At 42.2% G+C, this 14,557-nt stretch overlaps 1 protein-coding gene across 1 annotated transcript in view; it reads left to right on the top strand.

Moving 5' to 3' along the window:
* The window catches only part of LOC143767185 (ornithine decarboxylase-like), a 154,867-nt gene that overhangs the window by 34,797 nt on the left and 105,513 nt on the right, over positions 1-14,557 (top strand). The window contains exon 2 of the mRNA XM_077255285.1: positions 12,537-12,691. Coding sequence (XP_077111400.1) covers positions 12,537-12,691 — 155 coding nt within the window. The remainder of the gene's footprint in view (positions 1-12,536; positions 12,692-14,557) is intronic.

The raw sequence follows: 14,557 nt of genomic DNA, 5'->3' as shown, positions 1-14,557 counted from the left end.
AATATCTGTCTCCACTCGTATTGACCTCCGTTTTAATGTGCGGAGGTTAGAGCGAGCTCAGTGTAGGCAGAGGTTTTGGCTGGCTCCCACCTTTGCCAAACCTCTGGAATCTCCGGTCCTGGTTCCTGAGTCACATGTGCACCTCCGGCGAGGAGTTTGTGTGTGTGTGTATTCAGGGACCTGGCTGAGAAAAGCCCCTAGAACGCTGGCACCTCCGGCTAGGAGTTTTGTGTGCGTGCATGACCACTGACTGCTCTCGTTTGGGTAGTTAGCCTGTGCCACTGTGAAGTCTAACAGGGCGCAGTGCTTTGAGTTCACGGCTACTCTGTGAAGTAACAGAGTTAGCTCATACCGCCATATTGTTCCGCTGTTTGCTAGCAGCAGGTTCGCCTGCACGGTGGACCCCGGGCTGCGAACGCATCTATTATAATAAAATCTCTATATTCATTTGGTGCATTCCGCTAGCCCTAACACCATCAAGCGCTACAAAGAAACTGGCCTCAGAAATCGCAGGTTAATAGCAGATGAGATTAGAGACCAGGTCAATGCCACACAGAGTTCTAGCAGCAGACACATCTCTACAACAACTGTTAAGAGGAGACTTTGTGCAGCAGGCCTTCATGGTAAAATAGCTGCTAGGAAACCACTGCTAAGGACAGGCAACAAGCAGAAGAGACTTGTTTGGGCTAAAGAACACAAGGAATGGACATCAGACCAGTGGAAATCTGTGCTTTGGTCTGATGAGTCCAAATTTGAGATCTTTGGTTCCATTGACCATGTCTTTGTGTAACGGAGAAAAGGTGAACGGATGGACTCTACATGCCTGGTTCCCACCGTGAAGCATGGAGGACGAAGTGTGATGGTGTGGGGGTGCTTTGCTGGTGACACTGTTGGGGATTTATTCAAAATTGAAGGCATACTGAACCAGCATGGCTACCACAGCATCTTGCAGCGGCATGCTATTCCATCCGGTTTGCGTTTAGCTGGACCATCATTTATTTTTCAACAGGACAATGACCCCAAACACACCTCCAGGCTGTGTAAGGGATATTTGACCAAGAAGGAGAGTGATGGGGTGCTACGCCAGATGACCAGGCCTCCACAGTCACCAGAGCTGAACCCAATCGAGATGGTTTGGGGTGAGCTGGACCGCAGAGTGAAGGCAAAAGGGCCAACAAGTGCTAAGCATCTCTGAGAACTCCTTCAAGACTGTTGGAAGACCATTTCTGGTGACTACCTCTTGAAGGTCATCAAGAGAATGCCAAGAGTGTGCAAAGCAGTAATCAAAGCAAAAGGTGGCTACTTTGATGAACCTAGAATATAAGACATATTTTCAGTTGTTTCACACTTTTTTGTTAAGTATATAATTCCACATGTGTTAAGTCATAGTTTTGATGCCTTCAGTGTGACTGTACAATTTTCATAGTCATGAAAATACAGAAAAATCTACAGACAATCCTTTGTCCAAACTTTTGGTCTGTACTGTATATATTTTTTTAAATTGCTTCCACCATTTTCAATTCAGCGCTCCTCAACAGACCGCGATTTTGTTTCCTATGATCCCTTACCCTCAGGTCAGTCAGGGAACTGCACCCAGGATAAGTAGTTGCCAGAGAGGCTGCCCTGTGATGTACTGGTTATCAAGGCACTCTGCAGTAAGGACGGTATATATATCACCAGTCCTTGGCCGGGAATATATTTATAAACCTCCAGCCGTCATTGCCAGGATCCCCCAATAACACCAGAACGGTATGCTGCCACCAGTTCCTCATTATACATAAGCCCGGTCTGTTAACAAGCTTATAACAGTTCAGAAACCAACCCCAGGTAGCATATAAGTACTAGCCGGACTCATGGACGTGAGAAATCAAGATGTGAGATAAAAGAGCAGCCCAAAATTAATTGATATTTTAATTGTCGAAATGCGCACTAGATACTACAAATATATACAGAGTAATATACAGATATTACAGCCAGAAGTACAGATAAAAGTAGGGTACAGGGTGGGCATAGCAGTTAGCGATATGTGTCATGTTACCAATCCATATAACTTGTGGATGAAGGGAAGCTCTCATATCCACAGGCACTTTCTTAGTTTCTGGTCCGTCTCCACGCATGACATGACGTGGCTTCCATGGCAGAACAATGACAAAGGCTAAAGGTGTGTAGCTAGCTTTTAACCACTAGCTCGCCCCCTCACATGTTTGCCACTGCCCCTCTGGGTTGGACTTTTATTCCATTAAAAAGGAAAAAAGTGTTGTCAAGACAGATTCAAAAGAATCCAACATTCTAATGAGTTTCTGGCCATATCCCTTAGTCGTAGAACACTTTAAGAGTTTGTTCAACGATGGGGATATCATTTAAATGATACAGATCATCCAAGTTCCCCATAATTTATGTACCAATGTACTTAATTGCGTCTGTCTGCCACTTAAAAACAAAGATGGAAATTAGTTGTTGTGTCAGTTCAGCATTAAAGGTTATGTTCATGGCTTCTGTTTTAGAGTAGTTGACTTTAAAGTTGCTTACACAGCCAAATTCTTCTAATTCCTTTATTATAGAGCGAAATAAGATGATTGGATCTAAAACAGAGCAACAAGTCACCTGCGAATAGAGCTAGTTTATAGTGATGTGAGCCTATAATAACTCCACTTATATCTGGAATTTTACATAATGCTGCTGCTAAATGTTCCTTTACCAATGTACAGTGTCTTGCAAAAGTATTCGGCCCTCTGGAACTTTTCAACCTTTTCCCACATATCATGCTTCAAACACAAAAGATAAGAAATGTAAATTTTTGGTGAAGAATCAACAACAAGTGGAACACAATTGTGAAGTTGAACAAAATTTATTGGTTATTGGAGAGAGTGGAGCACATTTAGCAAAGCTTTGGTTTATGATTTAGATTGGTGAATCCTGCCCAAAGAAGGATCCAATGCAAAATTAAAGTCACCTCCAATGATAATAAAAAAATACTAGTTTAAGTATTGACAGTATGTCTTATTTTGGCCACAATTAGGGAGACAGAAGTTTGCCAAAGTATAAATTTTGGAGAAGATAGAGATCTTAACAAACACATACCTCCTCTCCATGTGTTTCTAAAATAATATGCAGCAGTTATACCATAATTCCTATTTAATGTATCCTTAATAAGGCTGACAACAGATCAGAACATTTATGTAAATGGGAGATGTTCTGGATTGATGGTCTCAACATCTTCACTTCTTTTGGGCGCAATGATGCCCTTGAATCTATTCTTCAGCCTATACTGTACCTCTGCTCCTTTCTACAGAACACTTTTTTTTATTATCAAGTAGGATTCATGATGTTATGAATGTGCCTTGTATATTATACACATGTGGTCAAAATTGTTGGTACCCTTCGTTTAATGACAGAAAAACCCACAATGGTCACAGAAATAACCTGAATCTGACAAAAGTAAAAATAAATTAAAAAAATCTATGAAAATGAACAAATTAAAGTCAGGCATTGCTTTTCAAACATGCTTCCACAGAATTTTTATAAAAATGAAACTCATGAAATAGGCCTGGACAGAAATGATGGTACCCTTAACCTAATATTTTGTTGCACAACTTTTTGAGGGAATCGCTGCAATCAAACGATTCTTGTAACTGTCAATGAGACTTCTGCACCTCTCAACGGGTATTTTGGCCCACTCCTCAAGAGCAAACTGCTCCAGTTGTCTCGTGTTTGAAGGTTGCCTTTACCAGATGGCATGCTTCAGCTCTTTCCAAAGATGCTCAATAGGATTTAGGTCAGGGCCCATAGAAGGCCACTTCAGAATACTCCAATGTTTTCCTATTAGCCATTCTTGGGTGTTTTTAGCTGTGTGTTTTGGGCTATTATCCTTTTGCAAAACCCATGGCCTGCAACTGAGACAAAGCTTTCTGACACTGAGCAGAACATTTCTCTCTAGAATCCCTTGATAGTCTTGAGATTTCATTGTACCCTGCACAGATTCTAGACACCCTATGATAGATGCAGCAAAGCAGCCCCAGAACATAACAGAGCCTCCTCCATGTTTCAGGGACAGTGTTCTTTTCTTGTTATGCTTCACTTTTCCGTCTGTAAATATAGAGCTGATGTGCATTGCCAAAAAGTTCCATTTTTGTCTCATCTGCCCATAGGACATTCTCCAAGAAGCTTTGTGGCTTTTCAACATGTAGTTTGGCAAATTCCAGTCTGGCTTTTTTTATGATTTTTTTCAACAATGGTGTCCTCCTTGGTTGTCTCCCATGAAGTCCACTTTGGCTCATACAACGACGGATGGTGTGATATGACACTGATGTTCCTTGACCTTGAAGTACACTTTTAATCTGTTTAGAAATTTTTCTGGGCTCTTTTGTTACCATTCGTACTATCCGTCTCTTTGATTTGTCATCAGTTTTCCTCCTGAGGCCACGTCCAGGGAGGTTGGCTACAGTCCCATGGATCTTAAATTTCTGAATATATGCACAACTGTAGTCAAAAGAACATCAAGCTGCTTGGAGATGGTCTTATAAGTGTTACCTTTAACATGTTTGTCTATAATTTTCTTTCTAATCGCCTGAGACAACTCTTTCCCTCTCTTCCTCTGGTCCATGTTGAGTGTGATATGCAGCGCCCCAGAGTCCTGGTCGTTGCAGTAATGTCGCTCTTCCACCAGGGGGAGTGATATTACGTCTGATGGTACTAAAGGAGTTCACCTGACCAGGTATCACAAGTCACACACTACACTTCACACTCCAGTCCACCAGGGGGAGCCTTGCTTCTATCTATTAGGGCACTCCTCACACACGAGTAAAACTTGTGGGTTGGATAGGAAGTCAGTGAGAAGCTACCTGGGTTTGACCCAGAGAGGACCTGTCAGGCAGACAGGGGGAGAAGGAGGAACATCTGAGCTGCAGACAGAGGGTCCCTGTCAGGGGTGGGATCCTGACAGAGGCCAAGCACGAGATAGAACGTTACGGAGCTGCGCCTGCACCCATTGCAGCAGCATCCTAAGAAAGGACAGGAAAGGAATTGTATTGTGGAGAGTGAGAAACGAAGTCACAGCACAAGGAGATAATACCGGGAGGAGTCCTGCCCCAAGATCGGCAGCCTCCTTCTGAGGCGCGCAGCCGGTGGCCGGAACACCGAGGGAGTAATTGACTCTACGTATTACTTCAGAGACCGGCAGGACAGTCAATTCCAAGTTGGTTGCCCGACCTTAATACCTAAGAAGACACAGAGGCAAATTGTGGGAGAGGGGCGTCACTAGGGTCCCTATAAATAAGCTCCAGGCCTACCCCGTCATACGGGTTGTCCTATCCATACCATCTGGGGGATAGAGAGAGAGAGAAGATCAGAAACATCCACGAAAGTTGTGAGGACTATCCCGTGGTGCTCAGCAGGGAGGTACTACAACACACAGACGCTAGGAGGAAGGCTACTGATTTCCACCTGGATAAGGGAACTCTGTATGTGCCTTCGGAACGGCCGGATTCTGCCTGCCCTGTGAACGGTACTCTGGACTGTGGACGCTGAAGTCTTCAGTAAAAGGTAAAGAGACTGCAACTTTTGTGTCCTTGTTATTCACTGCGCCTTACATCGTCCAGCATCACTACCTACACATCCGGGAAGCCCTGGGGACATACTTCACCTGTGGGAAGGTATACCATCTAGCTGCCATTCCATCACCCCAGCGGACCCCTAAGCAGCGTCGGTCACCCTGACCGAATACCACAGGTGGCGTCACGAACACCAGACAAACTTGACCTTTAATTGGACGCCCCTCGGAAGGGCCAAGGACCGGGTCGGGCCACCGTGACATCCCCAGAACAGAGAGGGACCCGGTACCGAGTACCCCATTGCCCTACACGTGGGGGCGCTCCATGATACACACCATGTCACCAAACAGCACATTGAGTATCTGTAACCCTATATACAGACCCACTCACTGATTCCAAGATTGTAGACACTTGTGATACTAGTTAGTGGACACACCTTAATTTAACATGTCCCTTTTGTCACATTATTTTCAAGGGATACCATCATTTCTGTCCAGGCATATTTCATGCGTTTTATTTTTATTTTTTAATTCCGTGGAAGCATGGTTGAAAAGCAATGTCTGACTTTCATTTGTTCATTTTCATAGATTTTTTATTTATTATTACTTTTGTCAGATTCAAGTTTTTTTGTGACTATTGTGGGTTTTTCAGTCATTAAACGAGGGGTGCCAACAATTTTGACCATGTGTGTATCAGTACCCTAACATGATAATAATTAAGTAATTCTAGCATATATTTTTTAAGCTATATTAAAACAACTAGATGTTGTGTAACCTCTAGTGCTGAGCGAACGTGCTCGAATAAGGTATTTTCCAAGCATGCTCTGAGTGTCTTTGGCATGCTCAAATAATATGTATGAGACCCCACGGCTGCATGTCTTGCGGCTGTTAAACAACCGCAACAAATGCAAGGATTACCTGTTTGTTAGGCAGATACACCAATAACAGCCTTTTCTCTGTGTAATCGCCACAGTCTCAATGACGTACAGTAGGGAAAATAAGTATTTGATCACTTGCTGATTTTGTAAGTTTGCCCACTGACAAAGACATGAACAGTCTGTAATTTTAACCCCTTTACCCCCAAGGGTTGTTTGCACGTTAATGACCGGGCCAATTTTTTACAATTCTGACCACTGTCCCTTTATGAGGTTATAACTCTGGAACGCTTCAACGGATCCTGGTAGTTCTGACACTGTTTTCTCATGACATATTGTACTTTATTATAGTGGTAACATTTCTTTGATATTACCTGCATTTATTTGTGAAAAAAACGGAAATTTGGTGAAAATTTTGAAAATTTAGCAATTTTCCAACTTTGAATTTTTATACAATTAAATCACAGAGATATGTCACACAAAATACTTAATAAGTAACATTTCCCACATATCTACTTTACATCAGCACAATTTTGGAACCAAATTTTTTTTTTGGTAGGGAGTTATAAGGGTTAAAAGTTGACCAGCAATTTCTCATTTTTACAACACCATTTTTTTTAGGGACCACATCTCATTTGAAGTCATTTTGAGGGGTTTATATGATGGAAAATGCCCAAGTGTGACACCATTCTAAAAACTGCACCCCTCAAGGTGCTCAAAACCACATTCAAGAAGTTTATTAACCCTTCAGGTGTTTCACAGGAATTTTTGGAATGTTTAAATAAAAATGAACATTTAACTTTTTTACACAAAAAATTTACTTCAGCTCCACTTTGTTCTATTTTACAAAGGGTAACAGGAGAAAATGGACCCCAAAAGTTGTTGTACAATTTGTCCTGAGTACGCCGATACCCCATATGTGGGGGTAAACCACTGTTTGGGCGCATGGCAGAAGCGAAGGAGCGCCATTTGACTTTTCAATGCAAAATTGACTGAAATTCAGATGGGACGCCATGTTGAGTTTGAAGAGCCCCTGATGTGACTAAACATTGAAACCCCCCACAAGTGACACAATTTTGGAAAGTAGACCCCCTAAGGAACTTATCTAGATGTGTGGTGAGCACTTTCACCCATTAAGTGATTCACAGAAGTTTATAATGCAGAGCCGTAAAAATAAAAAATCATATTTTTTCACAAAAATGATCTTTTCGCCCCCAATTCTTTATTTTCCCAAGGGTAAGAGAAGATATTGGACTCCAAAAGTTGTTGTAAAATTTGTCCTGAGTACGCTGATACCCCATATGTGGGGATAAACCACTGTTTGGCCACAAGGGAGAGGTCGGAAGGGAAGGAGTGCCTTTTGACTTTTCAATGCAAAATTGACTGGAATTGAGATGGGACGCCATGTTGCGTTTGGAGAGCCACTGATGTGCCTAAACATTGAAACCCCCCACAAGTGACACCATTTTGGAAAGTAGACCCCCTAAGGAACTCTTCTAGATGTGTTGTGAGAGCTTTGAATCCCCACGTGTTTCACTACAGTTTATAACGCAGAGCCGTGAAAATAAAAATTATTTTTTTTCCCCACAAAAATTATTTTTTAGCCCCCAGTTTTGTATTTTCCCAAGGGTAACAGGAGAAATTGGACCCCAAAAGTTGTTGTCCAATTTGTCCTGAGTACGCTGATACCCAATATGTGGGGGGGAACCACCGTCTGGGCGCATGGCAGAGCTTGGAAGGGAAGGAGCGCCATTTGGAATGCAGACTTAGATGGATTGGTCTGCAGGCGTCACGTTGCATTTGCAGAGCCCCTGATGTAACTAAGCAGTAGAAACCCCCGATAAGTGACCCCATATTGGAAACTAGACCCCCCCAAGGAACTTATCTAGATGTGTTGTGAGAACTTTGAATCCCCAAGTGTTTCACTACAGTTTATAACCCAGAGCCGTGAAAATAAAAATATTTTTTTTTTACACAAAAATAATTTTTTAGCCCCCAGGTTTGTATTTTTCTAAGAGTAACAGGAGAAATTGGACCCCAAAAGTTGTTGTCCAATGTGTCCTGAGTACGCTGATACCCCATATGTTGGGGTAAACCCCTGTTTGTGCGCACGGGAGAGCTCGGAAGGGAAGGAGCACTGTTTTACTTTTTCAATGCAGAATTGGCTGGAATTGAGATCGGACGCAATGTTGCATTTGGAGAGCCCCTGATGTGCCTAAACAGTGGAACCCCCCAATTATAACTGAAACCCTAATCCAAACACACCCCTAACCCTAATCTCAACTGTAACCCTAACCACACCCCTAACCCTGGCACACCACTAACCCTAATCCCAACCCTATTCCCAACTGTAAATGTAATCCTAACCCTAACTTTAGCCCCAACCCTAACTTTAGCCCCAACCCTAACTTTAGCCCCATCCCTAACCCTAACTGTAGCCCTATCCCTAGCCCTAACCCTAACCCTAGCCCTAGCCCTAACCCTAACTCTAGCCCTAACCCTAACCCTAGCCCTAACCCTAGCCCTAATCCTAATGGGAAAATGGAAATAAATACATTTTTTAAATTTTTTAATTTTTTGTAACTAAGGGGGTGATGAAGGGGGGGTTTGATTTACTATTTATAGCGGGTTTTCTAGCTGATTTTTATGATTGGCAGCCGTCACACACTAAAAGACGCTTTTTATTGCAAAAAATGTTTTTTGCGTTACCACATTTTGAGTGCTATAATTTTTTCATATTTTGGTCCACAGAGTCATGTGAGGTCTTGTTTTTTGCGGGATGAGTTGACGTTTTTATTGGTATCATTTTCAGGCATGTGACATTTTTTGATCACTTTTTATTCCGATTTTTGGGGGGGCGCTTATACCGTTCCGTGTTTGGTAAAATGGATAAAGCAGTTTTATTCTTCGGGTCAGTACGTTTACAGCGATATCTCATTTATATCATTTTTTTGTGTTTTGGCGCTTTTATACGATAAAAACTATTTTATAGAAAAAATAATTATTTTTGCATCGCTTTATTCTGAGGACTATAACTTTTTTATTTTTTTGCTGATGATGCTGTATTGCGGCTCGTTTTTTGCAGGACAAGATGATGTTTTCAGCGGTACCATGGTTATTTATTTCTGTCTTTTTGATCGCATGTTATTCCACTTTTTGTTCGGCGGTATGATAATAAAGCGTTGTTTTTTGCCTCGGTTTTTTTGTTTGTTTGTTTTTTTACGGTGTTCACTGAAGGGGTTAACTAGTGGGACAGTTTTATAGGTCGGGTCATTACGGACGCGGCGATACTAAATATGTGTACTTTTATTTTTTTATTTTTATTTAGCTAAAGGAATGTATTTATTGGAACAATATTTTTTTATTATTATTATTTATTTAAGGAATTTTTTTTTTTTTTTACACATGTAATTTTTTTTTTTTTACATTTATACTTTGCCCCAGGGGGGGGGCATCACAGTAAAGTGACAGATCGGTGATCACACAGCACAGCAGAGAGGCTTCCCGGCACCTGCTCTGAGCAGGCGCTGTGAAGCCACCTCCATGCAGAACCCGGATGCAGCCCCGCGGCCATTTTGGATCCGGGGACTGCAGGGAGGAGACGCTCGGTACAAGGTGAGCACATCGCCTTGTACCGATCGTGTCAGGGTAGCCCGCAGTGTGCCGGGGGTTAATGTGTCGGGGGCGGTCCGTGACTGCTCCTGGCACATAGTGCCGGATGTCAGCTGCGATAGTCAGCTGACACCCGGCCGCAATCAGCCGCGCTCCCCCCGTGAGCGTGGCCGATCGCGCTGGACGTACTATTCCGTCCTTGGGAAGTAGGGCCCACCCCACATGGATGGAATAGTACGTCCGATGACAGAAAGGGGTTAAGGGTAGGTTAATTTTAACATTGAGAGATAGAATATCAAAAATAAAATCCAGAAATCACATTGTATAAAATATATATAAATTTATTTGCATTTTGCAGTGAGTATTTGATCCCTCTGGCCAACAAGACTTAATACTTGGTGGCAAAACCCTTGTTGGTAAGCACAGCAGACAGATGTTTTTTGTATTTGATGATGAGGTTTGTGCACGTCAGGAGGAATTTTGGACCACTCCTCTTTGCAGATCATCTCTAAATAATTAAGCTATTGAGGCTGTCACTTGGCAGCTGGGAGCTTCAACTCCCTCCATAAGTTTTCTATGGGATTAAGGTCTGGAGACTGGCTAGGCCACTCCATGACCTTAATGTGCTTCTTTTTGAGCCACTCCTTTGAGAGAGAAAATGTTGGGCACATGCGCCGAGATCTGCCGGCACCAATGAGAAATTTTTCCTATTGGTTCCTTTTGATCACTGTGATAGACCCTATCACAGTGATCAAAAAAAAAAAAAAAAAGTAAATAAACCCCCCCTTTATCACCCCCTTAGTTAGGGAAAAATAATCAATTAAAAAATATATATTTATGTCCATTTTTCCATTAGGGATAGAGTTGGGCTAAAGTGAGTTGAGCTAAAGTTGAGGCTAGGGTTAGAGTTAGCATTAGGGTTAGCGTTAGGGCTAGGGTTAGGGCTAGGGTTGGATTATGGTTAGGGTTGGGATTAGGGTTAGAGGTGTGTTGGTATTAGATTTGTGGTTAGGTTTATGGTTGGGATTAGGGTTAGGAGTGTGTTGGGGTTAGTGTTGGAGTTAGAATTGGGGTTTTCCACTGTTAAGTACATTAGGGGGTCTCCAAATACGACATGGCCCCACCATTGATTCCAGCTAATTTTGCGTTCAAAAAGTCAAACGGTGCTCCCTCCCTTCTGAGCCCTGCCATGCACCCAAACATATGGGGTATCAGCTTACTCAGGAAAAATTTCACAACAACTGTGGGGGTCTAATTTCTCCTGTTACCCTTGAGAAAATAAAAATTTGGGGGCGAAAAGATCATTTTTGTGGAAAAAATATGATTTTTTTATTTTCATGGCTCTACGTTATAAACTTCTGTGAAGCACTTGAGGGTTCAAAGTGCTCACTACACATGTAAATAAGTTCCTTAGGGGGTCTAGTTTCCAAAATGGTGTCCCTTGTGTGTTTTTTTCACTGTTTAGACACATCAGGGGCTCTCCAAACGCGACATGGCGTCCGATCTCAATTCCAACCAAATCTGCATTGAAAAAGTCAAACGACACTCCTTCCCTTCTGAGCTCTGCCATGCACCCAAACAGTGGTTTACCCCCACATATCGGGTATCCGTGTATTCAGGAGAAATTGCACAACAACTTTTGAGGTTCATTTTCTCTTTTTACACTTGTGAAAATAAAAAAAATTGGTTCTGAAGTAAAATGTTTGTGATAAAAAGTTAAATGTTCATTTTTGCCTTCCACATTGCTTCAGTTCCTGTGAAGCACGTAAAGGGTTAATAAACTTCTTGAATGGGGTTTTGAGTGGTGTCACTTTTGGGTATTTTCTGTCATGTACACCCCTCAAAGTGACTTCAAATGTGATGTGGTCCCTAAAAAAATGGTTTTGCAATTTTTGTTGTAAAAATGAGAAATCTCTGGTCAACTTTTAACCCTTATAACTTCCTAAAAAAAAAAAAAATTGTTTCAAAAATTGTGCTGATGTAAAGTAGACATGTGGGAAAGGCGCCGGAAAAGGTCAGAGGGCCCAGCACCTGCGCACTGCAGTACTTTGCTCTGCCCTCAACAGGGCAGACAAAGTACGCCTGCATCGGAGCCACAGCCTGAAGACAAGAAGAGGACGTCATCGTAAGAAGAAGGGAGGCCCCGGACCGGACCGCAACGCCTATCGGACCAGAACAGAACAGAACCGGGACCGCCCCTGGGTGAGTATAATCTAACCTCTTTTTCTAATCTTTCAGGATACATCGAGGGCTTATCTACAGCATTAGAGAATGCTGTAGATAAGCCCCTGATGCTGGTGGGCTTAGGCCACCTTCGATTTTGGGGGTGACAGGTTCCCTTTAAGCAGCAAATTGGCTCTGTCACTATAGGGTTAAAGAGCTTTCGTAGAAGTAAAGATTGTTGATCCTTTTTTGGTGTCTCTATTAAATCACTTTTGCCACACTGTGGATTCGATCTTTGTATATCACCTGTATAATATTTCCTTTTATTTCTCATGAAGCAGCCAAAGAGCACCTTCTAGATGGGAAGAATGATGGAGAAGTGGATATTACTTGGAACAGTACAACTAATAAACTTAGTAATGTGACTGTTATGGATGAAGATATGTCTGTCTGGGAGTTCATCAAGAATAAAATAAATAGTAGTTTTGTACAGGTAAGTTAAAGCCATATTTCTTCCAACTATCCCAAGTAGACTCCATTTTTGTAGATGTTTAAGAGCAATATAAAATTATACTACAAGATCACAATACGTAAGAGAACAGATCTGTGCTTTGACATAGAAGTTGGTTCAAAACAATCAACTCCTAGCCCTTATATATTTAACCCCTTAAAGACCGCCAATATGCCTTATTACTCTGGTCATAAAGGGTCCTTATTCCTTTTTACATCACTCAGAAACAAGTGAATAGTGCCCCATTGCAGGATCTGACTGAGTGGTTGTCAGCTGTATAGTACAGCTGACGCCCTGCTGCATCGGCCACGGTCATTTAACACACGCTTTCTGGCTATCAGAGTGAGGGTGCTCTCTTTTTCACCTCACTGTCACCCCTACAACACAATTGCAAGGTGCCAATGATTGCTATGGCAACTCAAGACCAAATTACGGTCTCAGGGTCTGCCATGTACAGTGACCTGTTTGGAACTGCCATAAAACTGACAGCAAGAAACCAGTCTCAACTTTTAAAATTTTCATAGCCTAGGAAAAAAGTACCAAAAAAAGGTTTATAAAATTTGTAAAATTGTTAAACGAAAGAAAGCATGAAAAAAATCATAGAACATGTTTCGCCATAAAAACAAGGGTTTTTGTTTAAATGAATACAGTGGGGAAACCAGTATTTGATGCACTGCAGATTTTGTAACTTTTCCCACCTACAAAGAACGGAGAGGTCTGTAATTTTTGTCGTAGGTACACTTCACCTATGAGAGACAGAATCTAAAAATAAATCCAGAAAATCACATTGTATAATTTGTAAATAATTAAATTGCATTTTATTGCATGAAATAAATATTTGATCACCTTCACCTACCAACCAGCAAGAATTTCGGCTCTCACAGACCTGTTAGTTTTTCTTTAAGAAGCTCTCCTGCTCTGCACTCATTACTTGTTTGAACTGGTTACCTGTATAAAAGATACCCGTTCACGCACTCAATCAATCACATTCCAACCTCTCCACCATGGCCAAGACCAAAGAGCTGTCTAAGGAAACCAGGGACAAATTGTAAACCTGCACAAGGCTGGGATGGGATACAGGACAATAGGAAAGCAGCTTGGTGAGAAGGCAACAGCTGTTGGCACAATTATTCTAAAATGGAAGAAACACAAGATGACTATCCATCTTCCTTGGTCTGGGGCTCCATGCAAGATCTCACATCACGGGGTAAGGATGATTCTGGCAAAGCTCAGGAATCAGCCCAAAACTACTTGGATCACAGTCTCAAACATTACTGTTAGTAACACACTACGTTACACACTACGTCATGGATTAAAATCCTGCAGGACACACAAGGTCCCCCTGCTCACGCTAACACACATGTCCAGGCCCATTTGAAGTTCACCAATAACCATCTGGATGATCCAGAGGAGGCAAGGGAGAAGGACATGTGGTCAGAAGAGACAAAAAAAGATCTTTTTCGTATCAACTCCACTCGCGGTGTTTGGAGGAAGAAGAGGTTTGAGTACAAACCCAAGAACACCGTTCCAACCATGAAGCATTGTGCTGGAAACATCCTACTTTGGGGGGGCTTTTTTGCAAAGAAACAGGTCGACTGCAGCATACTGAAGGGAGGATGGAGTCATGTATCGCGAGATTTTGGCCAACAACCTCCTTCCCTCAGTAAGAGCATTGAAGATGGGTCGTGGCTGGGTCTTCCAGCATCACAAATGACCTATAACACACAGCCAGGGTAACTAAGAAATGGCCCCATAAAAAGCATTTTAACCCCTTAATCCCATATGACGTACTATCCCATCGAGGTGACCTAGGAATTAATTCCCAGTGATGGGATAGTATGTCATAGT

The sequence above is a fragment of the Ranitomeya variabilis genome, chromosome 4 (assembly GCF_051348905.1).
Source record: "Ranitomeya variabilis isolate aRanVar5 chromosome 4, aRanVar5.hap1, whole genome shotgun sequence".
Lineage (NCBI taxonomy): Eukaryota > Metazoa > Chordata > Amphibia > Anura > Dendrobatidae > Ranitomeya > Ranitomeya variabilis.
The sequence above is the reverse complement of the archived record's forward strand: the minus strand, read 5'-3'. Positions and strand labels throughout refer to the sequence as shown.